The sequence below is a fragment of the Rhinoderma darwinii genome, chromosome 3 (genome assembly GCF_050947455.1).
Source record: "Rhinoderma darwinii isolate aRhiDar2 chromosome 3, aRhiDar2.hap1, whole genome shotgun sequence".
Taxonomy (NCBI): domain Eukaryota; kingdom Metazoa; phylum Chordata; class Amphibia; order Anura; family Rhinodermatidae; genus Rhinoderma; species Rhinoderma darwinii.
In genome coordinates, this window is record NC_134689.1 from 47577521 (window position 1) to 47599892 (window position 22372).

Genomic DNA, 22372 nt, shown 5'->3' on the forward strand with positions numbered 1-22372 from the left:
TCTGATATTTCTCGCCTAACACGCCAACATCCATCCACTCGATGTAGCAGAAAATTTGACTCATCGGAGGCCACCCTTGGTGGTCCAATTCTGATACTGTCGTGCTAATTGAAGCCTTTTTTTCCGATGCACCTTTGTTAGCATAGGAGCAGTGACCATCTGTCGGCTTCGGAGCCCTATACGCAGTAGGGTGCACTGAACTGTCATTTTAGACACATGTTGATTTTCACGGTGAGCTGCTCCACTGTAGAGTGTCGTTCGGCCCTCGCGCACCTTCGCAGCCGACTTTCACCTCTCACATGAATGGCACCTGGTCCTCCGCAGTTTCCATGCCTGTTATTCCCAATGCTGCCATTTGTCCACTCATGATACACTTTCACCACAGCAGCACGTGAACATTCACAAACTGCGCTGTTTGAGAAATACTGCCACCCTTGGCCCAAAATAATCATAATCTTTTTGCAACTCTGATAAATCGCCCCTTTTACCCATGGCAACAATGAGTGATATGTGTTCAGGCAGTCTAATACCCACCAAGCCAGTCCACGACACATCACTTCCATCACAGGCTACACGCTGCCGATGTTGAAAGTAGGAGGTGGTCATAATAATGTGACTCGACTGTGTACATAGAAGCAGCAGCAACATGGAGGACATTATGCAGCAGTAGTCAGCAGTGTAGATATAACACTTACTAGGAAGCTGTTGAGTCTCTGTGTGTCTCTGCCCCTCTCTCTCACTCTGTGCCTACGCTCTTCCCCTCCTCTCCCCATAGACTTCTATGGGACGCTGTAACTTATTTCCTTAGTGAGTTGATAGTCCGCCTTGTCTTGAGGAGTTGGAAAAAGCAGTCAATTCAAAGTGAACAGTTAGCAAGAAAGGGAGGGGGGATGGAAGACCCTGATAGGTGAAGAAAGAGGCATTTTTCTCTAATAAGATATATTACAAAGTTTCTTATATGTGCTTGAACTATTGATTTATGCAAAGTTTGTTTAAAATTTAGAGATCTTTGAAGTCACTAGTTCTGCAGTGACTCCTAGGGGCTACAGATAACATGGCAGGTATACATCAAATAACACATAGATACAGACATACAGGGTCAGTCATCACTTCACACAGGAGGGAGCACAGAATGCAGGTACCAACAAACTTGGGGGACGAACAGGGGAGACTATTTAAAGTGGCAGTATCACCCCCTTACATAGATTTCATAGAGGGGGGTCCCCGTACAAGACCCCTCCCTTTATGAGCCAGAGTGGTGTTGTATAAATTTATGATGCAACTCTTTACATGTTAAGAATTCTATTCTTTTCTGTCATTGGATTGTTGTTTAGGGAGGGAAACATAATCTCTTCCAAATTATGCACATTAGATATTACTTTGGTTAAAGAGGGTGACACTAAATGCTTGTAGGTAAGCATAATATGATTCTACAACATATGAGATTAAAAAAGCCATTACCAAAGAAAGCTTTGACAAATTATTTCCTAATCTTATAGCATGGGTTCTGATTGCATCCTTGGCTCTAAATATACTGCTCATGCAAAGAGAAGTAATAATCACGCATCCATGATCATGATTTAACGAAAATCGCAGCACAAACTGTAATTTGATCGTAGTGTGACTAGACTCTTAAGGCATCTGATAGGATGAGATGTGTCTTATTCAGATTCTCTCCAAGTACTAGTGATCATAACCGCTCATAATAATATAATATTTTTTTTTTATTTCAATTTAGCGCGAAGAGTATGGAAAAGCTACCTCCCTGCCATAAACGCCATTGTTTTCCTCATTGACTGTGCTGATCACGAACGGCTGGCTGAAGCTAAGGCAGAACTTGATGTAAGTACTGCAGTTCAAAATTGGATTTTGCAACAATATACAATAAGCATTCAGCAATCAGGACTCGATAATTCCCAGAAAAACAGTGCAGTAGTGCGCTGTTTTTTGTTGTTTTGTTTTTACCCCCGCATGCCCTATCCTTGGGATTCTTTTAGTTGCTTTTATCTCACTGTGTAGAAAAACATAAATGCAAATTCTAACCACGTGTTTTTTTATTGTTTTTTTATTTTATAAGTGAAGAAACAACAGAAGGGTTAATCAATAACTGAACAGAACATATACTAACAATAAATATCACATTGAGTTCACGCTTGACTGCCTACACAATAGTTAAGGCAAATATTACTGCAGTGTTAAATGGGGTTTCCCATATTAGATAGGATATATATCAGGAGAACAGGATCCCTTGACCCTCGTTCAGATAGTTGAGGCAGCCAACAGTCACCACATCCAGGCGGAGAATAAATGGAGAGGTGGCTCTCATAGACTATCAGCCACCTATAGACGTGAATTGTTTTCCTCACTACCACCTATCAGACATTTATGGCATATTCTGTGGTTATGTCATAAATGTCTAAGGCCCCATGCTCACGGACGTAATTTAGATTTGCAATTACGGACTGTAATTGCGGATCAAAGTACGGACCCATTCATTTCTATTGCCCATGGACACCTTCCCGTATATTTATATTTATTCTGATTAGAGTGCCCATATATTCTTTTTTTCTTTTCTTCTCCATCCGATCCAGACCTCTATAATGACTTTTCCTGGTCAAAGCCCATTTCTGCAGTTTGCCGGTCAGGTTTCTTCTGCTTCTCACTTTTCAAACAATAGCACCATATATTGCGCCTCTGAATATATTTCGCACGGAAAATCCGCTGCATTTCCAGACATATTGACTTAATGGGGAGCTGTATAAATCCATATGCAGTGAACTCCCTCGAGTGGTGGCTGGAGGCAGACAGAATTGTATCCTTTACCTAGATGGTTGTGTGAAGGGAAGCAGGGAATTTGGAGCTCTGTATCAGCAAAACAGATCTCTGACCCCTAAGGATGAATTCACACGCAGCGGATACGCTGCGTAAAAGCACGCAGCATATCCATCCTGTTCGCCACAGGGAATTCCTGGCGAAAAGCCGCACCAAACTGTGTCCGCTGCGTAAAACTGCAGCACTTAGCCAGCCTGCTATCAGGCCAGCCACCTGGGATAACGTTTCATTCCAGGAGATCGCTGCAGTCTGTGATTGGCTGCAGTCGTCACATGGGATGAAACGTCATCCCAGAAGGCCGGCCTGAAAGAGGAAACACAGACTCCTGGGTAAGTATAAGATTTATTTTTTTAGTTTTTGCGGCGGAATCACTGCGAACCCGCAGCAAAAAAACACAACAACTGCTATTTGTTGTGGGTTTTATCTCCCCATTGAATTCAGAGCATTTTATCCGCTCAGTATTTATGCAGCGTGTGGATGAGATTTGTTTTATCTCATCCACCTTGATGCTACTGTATTTGCTGCAGATTTTCTGCAACTAATTCCGTTGCGGAAAATCTGCAGTAATTACGTGAAGTGACGTCAAGGATTTTAAACCTAGTTAGATTATATTTACAATTATATTATTATTTACTATTAGGGGTTAACCAGTGTAAACCACTAGACCAGGGGTCTCAAGCACGCGGCCCGCATGCGGCCCCTGGGGCTGTCATCTGCGGCCCTCGGGACACAGAGCCGCTAGTATAGGCTCTGCTCCGGGTCTCTGTGGAATTCCCTGACATCGCTGTCCATACTGTATATGGATAGTGTTGTCAGGGTCTTCCGCAGAGCAGAGTCCCGGTCCCGGGCAGAGCGCTAATATCGGCTCGGCTCCGGGACTCTGTGGAATTCCCTGACATCGCTGTCCATATATGGACAGTGTTGTCAGGGTCTTCCCCAGAGTGGAGTCCCGGGAAGAGCGCTAGTATCGGCTCTGCTCCGGGACTCTGTGGAATTCCCTGACATCGCTGTCCATATATGGACAGTGTTGTCAGGGTCTTCCCCAGAGCGGAGTCCCGGGCAGAGCGCTAGGATGAAGCCTCTGACATCGCTGTCATACATCGACAGTGATGTCAGGGGCTTCCCCAGGAGTGCACTTCCCACAGGAGTCTCAGTGATGTCAGGAGAACAGCTGGAGTCAAAGGAAGAGCCTACTAGCGCTCTGCCCGGGACTCCAGCTTTGGGGTTGCCCCTGCCCGGGACTCCAGCTCTTGGGTTGCCCCTGACATCCATGTCCATATAGTGACATCAGGGGCTCCAACAGCAGAGGAATCCCCAGCAAAAGTGTCAGCAACACTCTGGCTGGGGATTCCACTCCTAGAGGGAGCCCCAGTGGAGCTATCTACTTGGGTTGTGTGTGGCAGCATCTGCAGAGGGCACTGTGGCAGCGTCTGCAGAGGGCACTGTGGCAGCGTCTGCAGAGGGCACTGGCAGCGTCTGTAGAGGACACTGTGGCAGCGTCTGCAGAGGGCACTGTGACAGCATCTGCGGAGGGCACTGTGGCAGCGTCTACGGAGGGCATTGTGGCAGCATCTGTGGAGGGCACTGTGGCAGCATCTATGGAGGGCACTGTGGCAGCATCTATGGGGGGCTCTGTGGCAGCATCTAAGAGAGGGCACTGTGGCAGCATCTACAGAGGGCACGGTGGCATTATCTACAAGTGGGTGTGTGGCAGTATCTACAGAGGACACTGTGGCATTATCTAGGGGTGTGTTGCATTATCTACAGAGGGCACTGTGGCATTATCTACAGAGGGCACTGTGGCATTATCTACAGAGGTCACTGTGGCATTATCTACAGAGGGCACTGTGGCAGTATCTACAGAGGACACTGGCATTATGTACAGAGGGCACTGTGGCATTATCTACAGAGAGCACTGTGGCATTATCTACAGAGGGCACTGTGGCATTATCTACAGAGGGCACTGTGGCATTATCTACAGAGGACTAAAAAGGGGCTGCCCAATCTTGACATGTGTGTCTGCCAAACGCTGCCAACTGAGTCGCCAGACTGCATTTAGCGACACTTAAACTGGAAAACTGGATTGTTGAAAAATGTAAACCTAGCGGTATTATTATAGTAATGTAGTAATACTATTATAGTAATATAGTGCTATAGTAGTTCAAATAACTAATTGATTAACAATAATTTTGTATTGTATCAAATTTGAAATTAAATGCGGGCCGTCAACTTCCCCTTTTTTCTATATGTGGCCCACTTACCCGGCCGAGTTTGAGACCCCTGCACTAGACCTACAGAATTAGATATTAACTTATAGCTTTTCTAGAGCACCACCGATAACAATATTAACCCCTTTATCAACCTAGAATACCAGAGACACTAGGTATTAATCACAAACCCTCCCTGGACACCCAGGGATATTACAGAAATACTATAACTAAGTCCTTAACCACCCTATGTTAAAATCTGTGATATCGTACATGTAGAAAGTTGGAAAAGTGAGTATAATCAGGTGTGGAGGGGTAGGGATGGAAATTTTGCTGTCCCACTTAATCACTTTAAGGCCTAGTTCACACTGAGTTTTTTGCAGGCGGAAAAATCAGATTTTGACCTGCTGTCAGAACAGTTGCAGCGTTTTTTGCCGCGTATTCCGGGGCCGCCGCCATTGACCGCCGCGGGCAAAAACGCTGCGAAAACCGCTTTCTCTGCCTCCCATTGATGTCAATGGGAGTACAGAGATGGAAACGCCTGAAGAAAGGGCATGACGCTTTTTTTTCCCGCAAGCGTTTTTTTATGCTCACAGGAAAAAAACACGTCTGCCTCCCATTAAAATCAATAGGTTGCGTTTTCGGCAATTTTTTGGCGCAGTTTCTGATGTGGTTTCTGTGTAAAAAACAGTGCCAAAAACATCTGTGTGAACAGGGCCTAATGGAGTTTGGCTCCAATACAAGACACTACCCACGGACAAGTGAGGCACTGTTTCTGGAAAAAGCAGCCATATTATTATAATCCTGTACAACCCCTTTAAATGCATTCTATAAGAGGTGATCACATGAAAGAAACTGCATCTACAAATATCTGTTGATATTTCAATGGCAACCCAGAAGTCGCAAGCTATTTACATTGGTGCGACAGGATATCAGGAGGAGACAAATGAAGCAAGCTGTGTACTGTAACGTCGCTATTTCCTACTGAAACCAGTGAGCTACATTCTTTTGAAGTACAGAACCTTGTTGAATGAAATCTTTGTATTGATTAGTTAAATGTTGGTGATATATTTTAGCAAGTCATTGTGAGAGCTGAGGCCTCACGTTGTCTAAGCTGAGGGATTGAATTACATTAGAGGTAATGTGACCTTGAACAGGGATGAAAGGTTTTTGGTTTTTTTTCATAAACAGTAATATAGATTCCCAGGTTTCAGTAATATTCTTCACAGAGCAAAGATCTTAACTGATGACAGAGTTCACCTCTGCGCATGGTAAAATTTGTCATATGTTAACATCTGTCTTAGGTCGGGTTTCCATGTAGCGGAAACGCTGTGGAATTTCTGCAACGTAATTGTGTGTGGAAATTCCGCAGCATTTACAGAAGCAGCAAAGTAGATGAGATTCAGAAAACCTCAAGCCCACGCTGTGGAAAAAAACGGCAGCGTAAATGTTAATAAATTTACCTGCCATGCGGAATTTAATTCCGCAGCATGTCAATTTATGCCACATTTGAGTTGATTTTCCGTTGCGGTTTTTCCCAATTGAATTCAATGGGGATGCATAATTCGCAACACAAAGCCAAGTGTTGTGGTGTATTCGCAGCGATTACTCCGCAAAAATTGCAACTACGGAAAAAAAAATCATAATTACCCAGAACACCCTCCTTATCCTGCAGTCTGGCCTCCTGGGATAACGTTGCATCCCATGTGACCGCTGCACCCAATCACAGGTTGCAGCGGTCACATGGCCTGCAACGTCATCCCGGGAGGCCGGAGTGGACATCAGAGGAGCAAGGTGGTAAGTATGAACGGCTTTCTTCCGCAGTGGATATTCCGTTCGAAAAAACGCACCACAACAGTTTCTCTCCAAGCAATTTGAAAAAGATGTACAAGAGTAAAGAAATACAATTAAATAGCAATTGCTAACATTTTAAAAAACCAAAAAAAAAACAAAACCACGGTACTTACTTGTTAAACTGCCTGAAACTCCAGCGCTGTTTCTTCTGTTTTTCTTATATAAGCTTAGAATATGTATTAAAATTTGTAAAAGAACTCCAAATTAAAATTTGTAAATTGTTTATTTATCTATATTAGAATTTTATTTATGAGCAATTTATGTGAATTTGGAGTACAGCACATACAATTTTCACAATTTTTATTATGAAAAATTGGCAGAAAAATAAAACAAATGCAAATGTGTACAGGGAATCTTATCCCCTGAAGGAAATAATCCACATTACCGGTTTACTGTTGACGTTTCATATGAGAAGAATATTTGCTCAGCATATCCTCACAGGACTTTTATTATTTACTTAGTAAACTTAATATTTGGCAGTAGGAGTATTCTGTTCTTTGTTGTTATTTTTGTGTAGGCAAAAAGTTACAAAATATGTTTTCAGTAGATGCAAAATCTCAGTTTTTCATATGAGTTTTAATAATTCTGTATTGTTTAATTATGTTTTTAATTATAATAAAGGGGTTGTCTTATAAAGACACGGCTTTCTGTGCCGATAACCACTTATCAGCGGGGGTTTAGAAAAGCCAGACCTGATGCAATCAGCTCATTGCCATGCTGGTTTTCTTTAAGGGAACGAGCACACACAGCATGTTCAGGGTGTTACTGATTTATATTCTCATGCATTGACACTTTTTCTTTTCCCCCTTTACTATTTAGAATTGTTTACATGGGATTAGAATTCATCAGCATTTAGACATATTTTGGGTCAATGATAGATTTTGAGTGAATTCACAATAGCCTTTCAAATGTATACATATCATCCAGCATTTTCTATCTCGCTCCATTATACCCCGTACTTTTACTAGAGTCTTGTCCTTTTATGCTTTTATAACATTGTTTGTCTTATCTGTTTAATAAATTAGTTATATTCTTATATATACATGGTTATATGCTCTGTTTTTTTTCGGTATGGTTCATATATTTATGGAGTTGCCTGCATGATAATTATGGGGGATGTTGGTTTAAACAACACCTAGCCTCTAAGAAATATGCTTTTGGAGTTTATATATCGAGAATAACATATCCCATATGTCTACTTTAGATTGGCAGCATTTTTTGAACATCCCTTGATTTTTCTAGTACGTTACCATGCTTATAACTTTAGCAGCAATTTCTCACATTTGCAATAAAATTTCAAAAGGCTATTTTTTCAGGGACCAGCTCAGATCTGAAGGGGCTTTGAGGGCCCCATACTTTACAAACCCCCATAAATCACCCAATTTTAAAAACTGCACCCCTCAATGTATTCAAAACAGCATTTAGAAAGTTTCTCAACCCTTTAGGCTGAGTTCACATGGTGCGGATACACTGTGTAATAGCACGCAGTGTTTCCGCCATGTGCGCCGCAGGGAATTCCGGGTGAAAAAGCGCATCAAACTGTGGTGCAGTTTTTCGCCTGGAATGTCCTCTGCGAAAAACTGCAGCACTTAGCAGGCCAGCCTCCTGGGATGACGTATCATCCCAGGAGACTGCTGCAGCCTTTGATTGGCTGCATCGGCGGTCACATGGGATGAAACGTCATTCCAGGAGACCGACCCTCTGATGTCATCCAGGCCGGCCTCCTGCGACGCCATGTCAGGCCGGCCTCCTGGGATGAAGTTTCATCCATGTGACCACCGCTACAGCCTGTGATTGGCTGCAGCGGCGGTCACATGGGATGAAGCGTCATCCCAGGAGGATGAAACACAGACTCCTAGGTAAGTTTAACATATTTTTTGTTTTCTGAGCTGCGTTTTTTGCGGCGGGATCGCTGCAAACCCGCCGCAAAAAATGGAACTGCTATTTGATGCAGGATTTACATCCCCATTGAATTCAATGGGGAAATCCTGCAACAAATAAGAAGCGTTTACGTAAATACAGGTAAATTTCTGACCGATTTGTTTTATCTCATCCACTTTGCTGCTACTGTATTTGCTGCGGATTTTCCGCAACTAATTCCGTTGCGTAAAATCTGCAGTATTTACGCAACGTGTGAACTGGCCCTTAGACTTTTGACAGGAGTTAACCCCTTAAGGACGCAGCCTTGTTTTGGCCTTAAGGCTCACAGCCCATTTTTTAAATCTGACATGTTTCACTTTATGTGGTAATAACGTCGGAATGCTTAAACCTATCCAAGCGATTCTGAGACTGTTTTCTCGTGAGACATTGGGCTTTATGTTAGTAGTAAAATTTGGTCAATATATTCAGTGTTTATTTGTCAAAAATGGCAAAAGTTTAGAGAAAATTTCGAAAAAAATAGCATTTTTTTAAATGTAAATGCATCTGCTTGTAAAACAGATGGTTATACCACCCAAAATAGTTACTAGTTCACATTTACCATATGTCTACTTTAGATTGGCAACATTTTTCGAACATTCTTTTATTTTTCTTGGACGTTACAAGGCTTAGAACATAAACAGCAATTTCTCATATTTTTAAGAAAATTTCTAAAGCCTTTTTTTTAAGGTACCTGTTCAGTTCTGAAGTGGCTTTGAGGGGCCTATGTATTAGAAACCACCATAAAACACCCTATTTTAAAAACTAGACCCCTCAAAGTATTAAAAACTGCATTTAGAAAGTTTTTTTAACCCTTTAGGCATTTCACAGGAATTAAAGCAAAAGCAAAGTGGAGGTGAAATTTGCAAATTTCATTATTCTTGCTGAATTTCAATTTTATTCCATTTTTTTTCTGTAACACAGATGGTCATGATATGTATTTTCCAGATTCTGCAGTTTTTAGAAATGTCCCACATGTGGCTCTACTGCGCTACTGGACTAAAACACAAGCCCCAGAAGCAAAGAAGCACCTAGTGCATTTTGGGGCCTCTTTTTTATTAAAATATATTTTAGGCAGCATGCCAGGTTTGGAGAGGTGTTGAGGTGCCAAAACAGTAGCAATCCCCCAAAAGTGACCCCATTATGGAAACTACACCCTCAAGGAATTCATTTATGGTTGTTGTTAGCATTTTGACCACACAGTTTTTTCACAGCACGTATTTGAATTGGGCTGTGAAATTAAAAAAATTAAATTTTTTCCAATAAGATGTCATTTTTGATCAAAATTTCTTATTTTTACAGGGAACAAAATACCCCATTTTGTTGCCCAATTTCTCCTGAGTACAGCAATACCCCATTTGTGGTGATAAACTGCCGTTTGGGCCCATGGGAGGCCTCAGAAGGGAAGGAGCGCTTTGTGTTCTTTGGAGTGCAGATATTGCTGGATTGGTTTTCGGGTGCCATGTCGCCTTTGCAGAGCCCCAGAGGTATCAAAGGAATGGAAACCCACCAGAAGTGACCCCATTTTGGAAATTACACCCATCAAGGAATTCATTTATGGGTGTTGTGACCATTTAGACCCCACAGTTTTTTCACAGAACTTATTTGAATTGGGCTGTCAATTAATTTTTTTTTATTTTTTTCCAATAATATGTAGTTTTGGCTCATAATTTCTTATTTTCACAAGAAATAAAATACCCCATTTTGTTGCCCAATTTGTTCTGAGTGCGGCAATACCACATTTGTAGTGATAATCTGCCGTTTGGGCCCATGGGAAGGCTCAGAAGGAAAGGAGTGCTATTTGTTCTTTGGAGTCCTGATTTTGCTGGATTGGTTTTTAAGTGCCATGTTGCATTTGCGAAGCCCCAGAGGTATCAAAGCAATGGAAACCCCAAGGAAGCGACCCCATTTTAAAATCTACACCCCTTAAGGCATTCATCTAGATGTGTAGTGAGCATTTTGACCCCAGAGGTATTGTCTAAAAGGTAATGTGCAGCAGATGGTGCAGTGTGAGATTTGCAATTTTCTATATATGTATGCCATTTCAGTGTCCAATATATTGTGCCCAGCATGCACTACCGGAGATATACACCCTATAAATTTTAATGTGGGTTCTCCTGGGTACGGCAATACCCTGCATGTGGCTGTTATCAGCTGCCTGGGCACACAGCAGGGCTCAGAAGGGAAAGATGAGGGGAATAAGCTGTGCGGAATGCGTCAGGGTAAGTAAAACTGGGATAGATTTAAAATTGATCATACATCCCTTTATTTTTAAACACTTTCATACAGAGCCCTGGTTTTTCGGGACACGTGTCACATTGATATATTGTGTCCTTCCTTATCCCCCTCTTATAGCAGACTTTGCACCTCTTTTAACTTTTTCCCTTCTTGCCAGTTTGGGGAACTTCTCCTGGAAAGTTTTGCCCTGGTAGGATGCATGTAGCCTCGCTTCTAGAAGCACTGGGTGCCCCCCCCCCTTCTTGGTCCCTAAAGATTAGGTTCTTGATAACCACCTCTTGAAATTCCAGGAAAGTTCCCGTCTGGCCTGCACATCGACGTAGCACGTACACATTGTACGATGCCATCTGTATGATGGGCACGGCCAGCTTCTTATACCACACCGCATGGCGCTGTAGGGCTTCAGGACTTGATCTGACAAGTCCACCCCTCCCATGTACCTATTGTAGTCCAGGATGCAGTCTGGTTTGGGGGTCTCTGTACTGGTACCTCGTACTAGTAAATGGGTACTGGTGTGGCCATGTATTGTTGTCAATACAAGGACATCTCTCTTGTCCTTGTACTTGACACACAATATGTTGCTACTAGAATGTGCCCTGCTCTCACCCCTTCTGAGTGTTTGCCCAAGCAGAGTTTAGGGAGCCCTCTCAGATTTCTTCTAGCAGTGCCGCATGCTGCAGGACTTCTGGAAGCGAGGCACTTGAAGAGTGGGAGGCTGATATAAAAATTTAGAGGTGGTAATCCTGGTCCAGCAGTGGGTGCACCAAATCCCACACAATTTTTGCATTAACTCCCAGTAAGGGGGGGCATTCTGGGGGCTGAATACAGGTGTCCTTCCCTTTATGTATCCTAAATTTGTACGTATACCCTGATGCACTCTTGCACAGCTTATACATCTTCACGCCATACCTTGCCCTCTTACTCAGCAGGTACTGGCGGAATTGAAGCCTCCCTTTAAAATATACCAAGGAACCATCAATAGAAATACACTTCTCGGGGGTGTATGCTTGGGAAAACCGGGCACTGAAATGGTCTAATAGGGGTCTCACTTTATACAAACGGTCAAAACAGGGGTCATATCGGGATGGACACTGCTCATTATCAGTATAATTTTAGAAACGAAGTATTGCCTCATTTATTTATTTTTGTTGTCAGAAAATCCTTTTTATTCCATTTTTTTCTGTAAAACAGAAGGTTTTACCAGAGAAACGCAACTCAATACTTATTGTCCAGATTCTGCAGTTTTGAGAAATATCCCACATGTAGCCCTAGTGTGCTAATGGACTGGAGCACCACCGGTCTCCGAAGCAAAGGAGAGCCTAGTGGATTTTGAGGCCTAATTTTTATTAGGCACCATGTCCTTCTGAACAGGTCTTGTGGTGCCAAAACAGTGGCAACCCCCAAAAAGTGACCATATTTTGGAAACTAGACCCCTTGAGGAATTGATTGTAGTTTTTATGGGGTGCATGAGAGTTTTTGATCAGTTCTTATTCTATTTTTAAGAGACGTGGTGACTAAAAAACAGCAATTCTACTATTGTTTTTCATTCTATTTTTTTTACAGCGTTCACCGTGCGCTATAAATGACATATTCACTTTATTCTGCGGGGCGACACGATTACGGCGATACCATATGTTTATAGTTTCTTTTATGTCTTATGGCGTTTGCACAATAAAATACTTTTTGTAAAAAATCATTTACTTTTTGTGTTGCCATATTCTAAGAGTCATAACTTTTTTATTTTTCCAACAAGAAAGCCGTGTGAGGACTTGTTTTTTGCGTAACAAACTGTAGTTTCGATCAGTACCATCACTGGTATGGTTTATTATTATTTTATTTTATGGCGTTCACCATGCGTGATAAACAACAAAATAATTTTGTAGTTCAGGCCGCTACGGACGCGGCGATACCAATTATGTATAGTTTATTTGTTTATTTATTTTTAATAATAATAAAGACTTATAAGGGAAATAGGGGGATTTTTACTTTAAGGCCTCATTCACACGACAGGGTTTCCCGGCCGGGTGCCGGCCGTTCATAAATCGGCCGTCACCTGGCTGCATTAGGAATAATAGACCCCTAATCGGGCCATTCACACGACCGATTTTTTGACGGCCGGGAAAACCGGCCGTCAAAAAATAGGTCATGCTCTATTTTCGGCCGGGTACCCGGCCGCCCGGCTCCCATAGAAGTCTATGGGGCCGGGTAATACACGGCCATCACCGGAATGTGTCCCGAGTGATGGCCGGGTTTTCCGTCGCTTGCGCTCTATCTCCTCCTCCTCACAGCGCAGAGTGCATGTGAGGAGGAGGAGTTGATGCCATTCGGACGAATGGCTACGCTGGAGATACTGTGTGGCAGGGCCTGGGTGTACAGCAGGTGGAGGGAGCACTGCGCTGGCTCCCTTCCCCTGCTTGTTTTAAAAGCGCCCTGGCCCGGCGACACCATCCATGGCACCGCTAGCAGCTGCTGCTCCTGCGGCTGCTACTACTGTAGCGACGCCACTATAGCAGAGCAGGGAGGTATCTCCCCGCTCTGCTATGTGCTAGCTCCATTTTAGCTCCTTGAAGGAGCGGAATCCCCGTGTTTTCGGGGATTCCGCTCCTGGACAGAGCGCTTGATGTCACTGTCCATATCTGGGCAGTGACATCAGGGGAAACTCCTGAAGCGGAATCCCCGAACACATGGGGATTCCCCTTCAGGAGTTGCCGCTGATGTCACTGTCCAGATCTGCCCGGCCCGGAACGGATGCAAAACTTTATGCAAACTGGCCGGGCAAAATGGACGATTTTACCGGCCGACACTCGGGCTCGGGCGGGACCCTGTCGTGTGAATCCCGCCTTATTACTTTTAAAACTTTTATTTTCTTATATTTACACAACTTTTTTTTACTTTTTTACACTTTTTTACTTTGTCCCACTAGGGGACTTGAGGGCAGGAGGCGCTGATCGCAATTCTAGTACACTGCACTACATGTGTAATGCAGTGTATTAGAGCTGTCAACTACTCACTGACAGCAAGCATAGTGGGTCCTGACTTTGTGAGGACCCGCTAGGCTTCCATAGATGGCATAGCCGGACGTCAGGCGTCTGGTTGCCACAGCAATCATCGCTGCCCGCTATCATGTAGCGGGCCGTCGATGGTAGTTTAACCCCTAAAAAGCCGCGATTGCTATTGAACGCGGCTACTAAGGGGTTAATCCGTGGGGACACAGCGATCGGTCCCCGCTATAGGAGCTGTGGCAACTGCTATACGAGACAGCAGCTGTCACAGCTCCTGTATGTGTCGCGAAGATGGCCGAAATGGCCGTTCCTCCTGTGACGCACTATTAGGTCATGGAGCGCGAAATAAACAGCTACTATGACCTAATAGTACGTCCAGGAGCGGGAAGGGGTTAAAGCAAAGTGGAGGTGAAATTTACAAATTGACAAGTCTTTTTAAAGAAATTATTGGAATTAGGCCGTGAAAATTAAAAATGTACTTTTCCAATGAAATGTAGGTTTAACTAGTTTTTTTGTCCATTTCCACAAGAACTAAAGGAAAAAAAGCAGCCCAATATTGGTAAAACAATTTCTCCCGAGTACGGCAAGTATGACCACATGTGGTCATAAACGGCTGTTTGGATAGCAGGGCTTAGAATGGAAGGAGCACCATTTGACCGCAAATTTAGCTGGAATGGTTTGCGGAGGCCATGTCACATTTGCAAAGCCACAGGGGGCCAAAACACTGGAAAGCCCCACAAGTGACCCTATTTGGAAAACTCCACCCCTCAAGGAAATTATCTAGGGTATAATGAGCATTTGACCCCACAGGTTTTTTGCAGAAATTATTGGAAGTAGGCTGTGAAAATAAAAATCTAAAAAAATGTTTCCAATAAAATGTAGGTTTTATTTTTTTATATATTTCACAAGAACTGAAAAAGCACCCTAATATTTGTAAAGCAATTTTTCTTGAGTACGGCAATACCCCATATGCGGTCATAAACTGCTGTTTAGACACACGGTAGGGCTCAGAAGGGAAGAAGCGCCATTTGGCTTTTGGAATCGTTTCTGGGCGTCATGTCGCATTTGCTGGGCCCCTTTAGTACTGGTAACAGTGTTCCCAAAAGTAACTCCATTTAGGAAACTACACCCCTTGAGGAATCATCTAGGAGTATAGTGAAAATGTTCACCCCAAAGGTATTTTGCTGCATTAATTGGAATTAAGCTTTGAAATTTAAAAATGCATTTTTTTTACCAATAAGATGTAGTTTTATATCAATATTTTTCATTTTCACAAGGAATAAAGAAGAAAAGACACCCCGACATTTGTAAAGCAATGTCTCCCGAGTATGGTAACACCCCATATGTGGTTATAAACTGCTGTTTACATATATGGGAGGGTTCAGAAGAAAAGGAGTGGTATTTGACTTTTGGAGCATAGTTTTTGCTGGAATGGTTTGTGGACACCATGTCGCATTCGCAAAACCCCTGATGTACCAAAAAAAAAAAAAGTGACCCCACTTTAAAAACTACACTCAAGGCATTTATCAAGGGGTGTAGTGAGCATTTAGAGCCCACAGGTGTTTTTCAGAAATGAATACGCAGTGGATGATGCAAAGTGAAAATTTCAATTTTTCCACTGATCTGCCACTTAACTGCTCAATATGTTGTGTCCAGCTTGTGCCACTTACTCCATAAATTGTTAAGCGGGTTCTCCCGGGTATGGTGATGCCATACAAATGTAGACTTAGAAGGGAAGGAGCGACATTTGGAGCGTGCATTTTGCTTGGTAGTAGTTTTGTTTGAGTTTTACTGGTATTTCAGTTTATAATGTGGGGACATATGTAATCTGTGTGGAGTACATCAGGGCATAATAAGAGGGTATAATAATGGGGTAAATAATAAAACTATCCATAGATGTGTGTTATGCTGTGAAGCAATCTGTTTTGCACAGGCCAGCGTCACACTGATAAACAGTGTCCGTTCTTGTCCCCCTTTTGTAACACTCTGCACTTTTTAGTGGCTTTTTCTCCTTTGTAGTTTGGGACATTTTGCTAGGAAAAGTGTTGCCCTATTATAATACGGGTGCCCTCGCTTGCCGAAAGATGTACTATGTCTCTTCCCTTCCTAGTTTCTAAATACTAGGGCCCTAAAACTGAAGGAATGTTCCCCTCCGGCCTGCACATCGGGTTGGAAGAGGAAATTACCAAAAACAAGCAATTCTGGAATTTTTATCTTTTTTTAATTCGGCATTCTCTGCACCATAAATAACATGTTAACTTTATTCTGCGGGTCGATATGATTACGGCGATACCAAATTTATATAGTTTTTTTCATGTATTGCAGCTTTTGCACAATAAAATTACTTTTTAAAAAAAAACATTTGTTTCCTAATCGTCCTTGGCAGCACCCGAGGGTCTTCTTCTGACTTCATTCCCTACGACAGAACTTGAACAGCATACAAATGGTTAAGCAGACAATTAATTAATTAACCACTGGCAGAGGACTCTATAAATACACTCTAAGGGGGGATTCACACGAACGTGATTTGCGTCCGTGCAGCCCGCATGGTATTCACACGGGTCGCACGGACCTATGCAAGTCTATGGGGCAGTGCAGACTGTCCGTGAGTTTTGCGCAGCGTTAGTCCGCTGCGTAAAACTTGCGACATGTTCTCTATTTCTGCGTTTTCCGCGCATCACGCACCCATTGAAGTCAATGGGTGCGTGAAAATCACGCATGCCCCACGGAAGCACTTCCGTGGGACAAGCGTTATTCGCGCAACAGCAGTAAAAGAATGAATGTAAACAGAAAAGCACCACGTGCTTTTCTGTTTACAAACATCCAAACGGAGTGTCATATTGATGGCGGCTGCGCGAAAAGCACGCAGCCGCGCATCCATATGAACAGGGCACACGGAGCTGTCAAGTGCCTTTTGCGCACGCAAAACGCAGCGTATGTTGCGCGCGCAAAATGCACACGTTCGTCTGAATCTGGCCTAACCCTAACACCAGATGTGTTTTTTTTTCTTTCTGGTCTCTTTAGGACACAGTTAGTTCTGGGTTTTCGGAGCCCTGATGACATATAAATAAGCATACTAATCTTTTTCCTTTTTTTTTTCAGGTTAGGCCGATGCTTCATCCTGACTGGGAGTTTCGAGTCAGTTAGGGAAAGTGGAGATACATCCAGGTGGAGAGGGGTCTCGTCTGTAGCCATATCCCTGAGCTTTTTTTTTCTGTTCCCCAGTGGTGGGCGGCCATGGGTGAGCAGTATAATATCACTGGCAGCATGTATGAAGGAAGTTTACATCCCTGCAGCGTCTCTGAACTAAGCAGCACATGTTTCCTCCAGTGCTTTCTGTCTGGTCTCTGCATCAGTGGTATTCCCCCTGTGCAGGTGTGAGATCTGGAGACATCGTGTGGGCTGGACATGTCTTAAGGCCCTGGATTCAAGGTAGGAGCGGCCCAGTTGTTCCTGGCAGCCGAACGCTCCACTTTAATTTAACTCGTTAGTGACCGCCCATAGGTGTATTTACGCGGCCACTAACTGGGCTTAATCTGAGCAGGGAGCCGTTAAATCTCCCTGCTCTCAGCTACCAGAGGTAGCTGAGGGCTGGAAACATACCTGCTAGAACGGGCGAGATCGATATAATTTTAACCCCTCAGATGTGGCGCTCACATAGCGAGCGCCGCATCGGAGTGGTTTTGGAGGGAGAGGGCTCCCTATCTCACACCAGCGGCATCCTTCGATAAGATCGCAGGGTGTCGGTGTCTTCTATGGCAGCCGGGGCCCTAATAAAAGCCCCCAGGTCTGCCTCTAGTTAATGCCTGCTAGGGGCACGGCCTAGCAGATGCATGTCAGTTTTACACGGACAGGCAGTAATACACTGCAATACAGAAGTATTGCAGTGTATTATAAAGTGAGCAGATGATCGCATGGTGAAGTCCCCTAGTGGGACTAGTAAAAAAGTTTAAAAAAAAGTTTAATAAAGTTAATAATAAATAAATAAGTGAAGAAAAAAAATGAAAACCCCACTTTTTCCCTCTTACAAAATGCTTTATTATTAAAAAACAAATTTTTCTTTTAAAAAGTTACACATATTTGGTATCGCTGTAAAAAATAAAATAAAAAACAATGCAAGAATTGCTGTTTTCTGTAAATACTGCCTTAACCCGTTAGTGACCGCTAATACGCCTTTTCACGTCGGTCACTAACGGGCTTTATTCTGATGCATAAGCCTTTTTACGGCACTGCATCAGGATAAATAAACAGAGCAGGGAGCTGTCAAATCTCCCTGCTCTCAGCTGCCAGATGTAGCTGAGGGCTGGGGGCGTCCCTGCTCGAACGCGTGAGATCGATATAAGTATCGATCTCACCCGTTTAACCCTTCAGATGCGGTGCTCAATAGCGTGCACCGCATCTGAGTGGTTTTGGAGAGAGGGTGGGAGCTCCCTCTCATCCCACCAACACCCGGCGATAAGATCGCCGAGTGTCTGTGTCTCCAATGGCAGCTTGGGGCCTAATAAAGGCCCCCAGGTCTGCCTGTAGTGAATGCCTGCTAGGTCATGCCTGTCCGTTTTAAACGGACAGTCAGTAATGCACTGCAATACAAAAGTATTGCAGAGTAATATAATAGCGATTGGAGAATCGCATATTAAAGTCCCCTAGTATAAAAGTAAAAAAAAAGTTTAATAAAGTTAATAAAAAGAAATGTGAAAAAAAAATGAAAAACCCACTTTTTCCCCTTACAAAATGCTTTACTATTAAAAAAACAAAATAAAGTAAAAAAGTTACGCATATTTGGTATCACTGCGTCCGTAACGACCCCAACTATAAATCGAATACATTATTTAACCCGCACGGTGAACGCCGTAAAACAAAATTGAATAAAAAAGATGGAAAAATTGCTGTTTTCTATGAATCCTGACTTAAATAAAATGTGATAAAAAGTGATAAAAAAAAAAAAGCCCTCATTCAACTGCATCGGCTGAACAATAAAAATGGCTCTTCAAATATGGAGACGCAAGAACAAATAATTTTGAAAAAAAAGCATTTTTACTGTGTAAAAGTAGTAAAACATACAAAAACTATACAAATTTGTAAAAGTAGGAAAACTTTAGAAAGTCTCATTTACATAAATATAAAAATGGTCATAACTTGGCCAAAAATGCTAGTTTTTTTTTAAAAAAAACGTTACTCTTATCTCCATTGCAGCGCCGATCTGCTGCAATAGGAGATAGGGGTTGCAAAATCTGGTGACAGAGCCTCTTTAAGATATGAGCTTTCCCTCCTCTATGCTGTCATGTTGGGATTGACTTGTGCTCCCTCTAGTGGCCAGAAGCTGGCAGCAGCACAGTTTGTTCTGCTGAGCGACCTGCTTCTCAGTTTCTGAGACTTTCATTCCCTCTAGTGGTCATGTTTGGAATTGCTCTGGCCAGCAAGTACTTGCCTTATATTTGCATATGTCTTACTAAGTGGCTGTTTGGTAGCTAGCAAGTGCTTGTATTATTTGTCTGCATCTGGAATTTTTTTCACATTTTTATATTCTAGCCTGTCAAGGTCAGGGAAGAGGACATCAAGACACAGACTTTGTACTGTATGCATCCAGCCTGTCCCTGATGATGCTGCTTCCAATATTTGTGTGAACTGTTGCCCCGAAGAACCTGATATCTCTTTACAAGCCAAATAATTTTTCACCTGGTTCAAATCCCAAATGATTGAGATCTTCCAGGATGTTGAAACCGGACTTCTTAAAGAGACAGTATGCCGCAGTGAGAGTGATGCTGATTTCTCCAGTTCTGTGGTCCAAGTCATGTCAGATACTCATGACTCCTCCTCCAAAACAGAAATTGAAGTGTCTGAGGACAATTTCTTTTTTAAAAGGAACAAGTTTCCAAACTCATTTAAGCAGTAAAAGACATTATGGAGATACCTAAAGTCCGATGTCCACCAGAATAATCTCTTATTTTCCTAGAAAGAAGGCCAAGGTTTTTCCAGGACATTCGGTCCTGAAAGAAGTTCTAGAGAAAGAATGGATAGCTCCAGTGAAAAGAGTGGATTCGATTGATCCCAAATAGAGTGAGAGTTGGGAGTGTCCCCCTAGAGTTTTTCTACACTTTTCCTTCTACTTCAAGAGCTAGATTTTGCTCCTTTCACAACAGAAGAAGAAGATCTCCTAGATTTAACAGAGGGTTTAGATCTTCAGGAAAACAGTATGACAAGAACAAAGGAAAGACAAATTCTTCCACGTTCAAGAAGAAATCCTTCTCCAATGGTACAAAATCCGAGCTATGATGCTAGTTTAGCAGAGAGAGTAGGTGCCAGGCTTCTAAGATATTCTCCTGCATGGTAAGGCACAACCACAGATGCGTGGGTTCTTCAAACGGTTCACATTGGTTACCAGCTAGAATACCATCACCTACCTCCCGAAAAATTTGTTGTCAACCTAGGAGACAATCCTGTGGTCTCTCAGCTTCTTCAAGATTTTCTCCTAAAAGGTGCATTAGAGGAGGTTCCTGTATCTCAACAAGGAAGGGGACTATATTTCACAGTTTTTCCTGTTCCCAAGGTAGACGGAGGTTGGAGGTTAATTATAGAACTGAGATTTCTCAACAAATTCCTTATCAAGAGGAAATTCAAGATGGAGAGCCTTCATTCTGCACTGTCAGTCCTTCAACAAGGAGACTTCCTTGCAAAACTCGATCGAAAAGATGCTTACGTCCATGTGCCTATCCTTTCCAGCTGTAGCAAGTTTCCCAGGATTGCAGTTCAACATCAAGGTTCCATCAAACACCTACAGTTTCTAACCCTTCCATTCGGCCTCTCCTCTGCACTCCGTGTTTTTACCAATCGCGTCGTTGTCATTGCCAACCATCTAAGACTTCAGGGTATATATATATATATTATTCCCCACCTGGATGATTGGTTGCTCAAGGCAGCAACTCCCTTTCAGTTCCAGAGTCATCTCCAGTATCTGTCCGACCATGGGTTTCTCATAAATTGGAAAGTCCATTCTACAGCCCTCAATTTCCATCCAGTTCCTGGGAATAATTATTCACACAGGTCTAATGTCTGTTTTTACCCCCAGGGAAGATTCTCAAACTTCAGAAGGCAATCAAGCATCTCATTCTTCATCCAGAGTCCCTATCCGAACAGTCATGATATCACAGATATCTGGCCGCATCAATAGACGCAGTAACGTGGACCAAAGAACATTTAAGGCCTCTTCCACCACAACTTCTGAGTTTAGGACAGGAAGATTACGTACGTCCTGGACAGGACTATGTTGGTCTCCAGTCAGACAAGAAAACATTTGAAGTGGTGGCTCTCTCCTCACAACCTCTCCAGAGGGAAAACATTTCACCCTCTACCTCAAGTGTGTTTTACCACAGATGCCTCTCAGAACGGATGGGGCACGCTTCTGGAAGGAAGATGGTCACAGAGCAATTGGTCTCTTCTAGAACAACAACTCCCCACCAACGTCAGAGAGCTCAAGGTGGTCAGAATGGCTCTCCTCACCTTCTCTCACCAGCACCAAGCCAAATCTGTCATGGTTCAGTCGGACAACATGCCTATTGTTTATTATCTAAACAAGGGGGTACCAGGAGTATTGCTCTCCAGTCCGAATGCGAGAAAATAATGTGCTTGCAGAGAGACATCTTCAGGATAGTTCAGCAGTCCACATACGAGGGGAAGAGAACATCCAAGCAGACCTACTCAGCCGTCAGCCCCTCAAACCAGGGGACTGAGAGCTTAACTCCAACATTTTTAAGCAGTTAGTTCACAGGTGAGTGTGCTCAGAGATTGACCTTATGGCAAGGAGTAGCAATGCCAAACTTCCCCGTTTTTGTTCACTTTACAGAACAGATTACCCAGAAGCCCTGGATGCCTCCTTTCTAAATTGGAGTCACCTGTTCATTTACGTCTTTCCCCAGTTCCTCTAATTCCTCGGGAAGATCAAGGAGGAGAAGGTTCAAGCAATCTTGATAGCACCTTTTTGGCCCCAAAGGGCCTAGTTACCAGAGTTGTTAAATCTTTCGAGGGACAACTTTTGCCATCTTCCTCAGACTCCAGACCTGCTGCCCCAGCACAGCCTGTATCATATTTAAATCTGACGGCATGGAGCCTGACAGGATGGTTCTGTCTAGTGAAGGCATTTCTGAAGATGTAATCAGTACTCTTTTTTTATTTTTTTCCAGCAAGGAGACCATCAACTCTTAAGGTGTATAACAGAATCTGGGGTATCTTCTCAAGATGGTGTACTTCTCACTCCACTTCACCTACTTCCATTTCAGTTCCGCTGTTGCTTCAGTTCTTCCAGGACGGTTTCCAGTCGAGACTCAA

The 22372-nt window shown here is 43.1% G+C and overlaps 1 protein-coding gene across 1 annotated transcript in view; it reads left to right on the top strand.

Moving 5' to 3' along the window:
- Positions 1 to 22372, top strand: part of SAR1B (secretion associated Ras related GTPase 1B) — a 147821-nt gene that overhangs the window by 101948 nt on the left and 23501 nt on the right. Inside the window, exon 5 of the mRNA XM_075859955.1 lies at positions 1739 to 1842. Within this exon, the coding sequence (XP_075716070.1) occupies positions 1739 to 1842 (104 nt within the window). The remainder of the gene's footprint in view (positions 1 to 1738; positions 1843 to 22372) is intronic.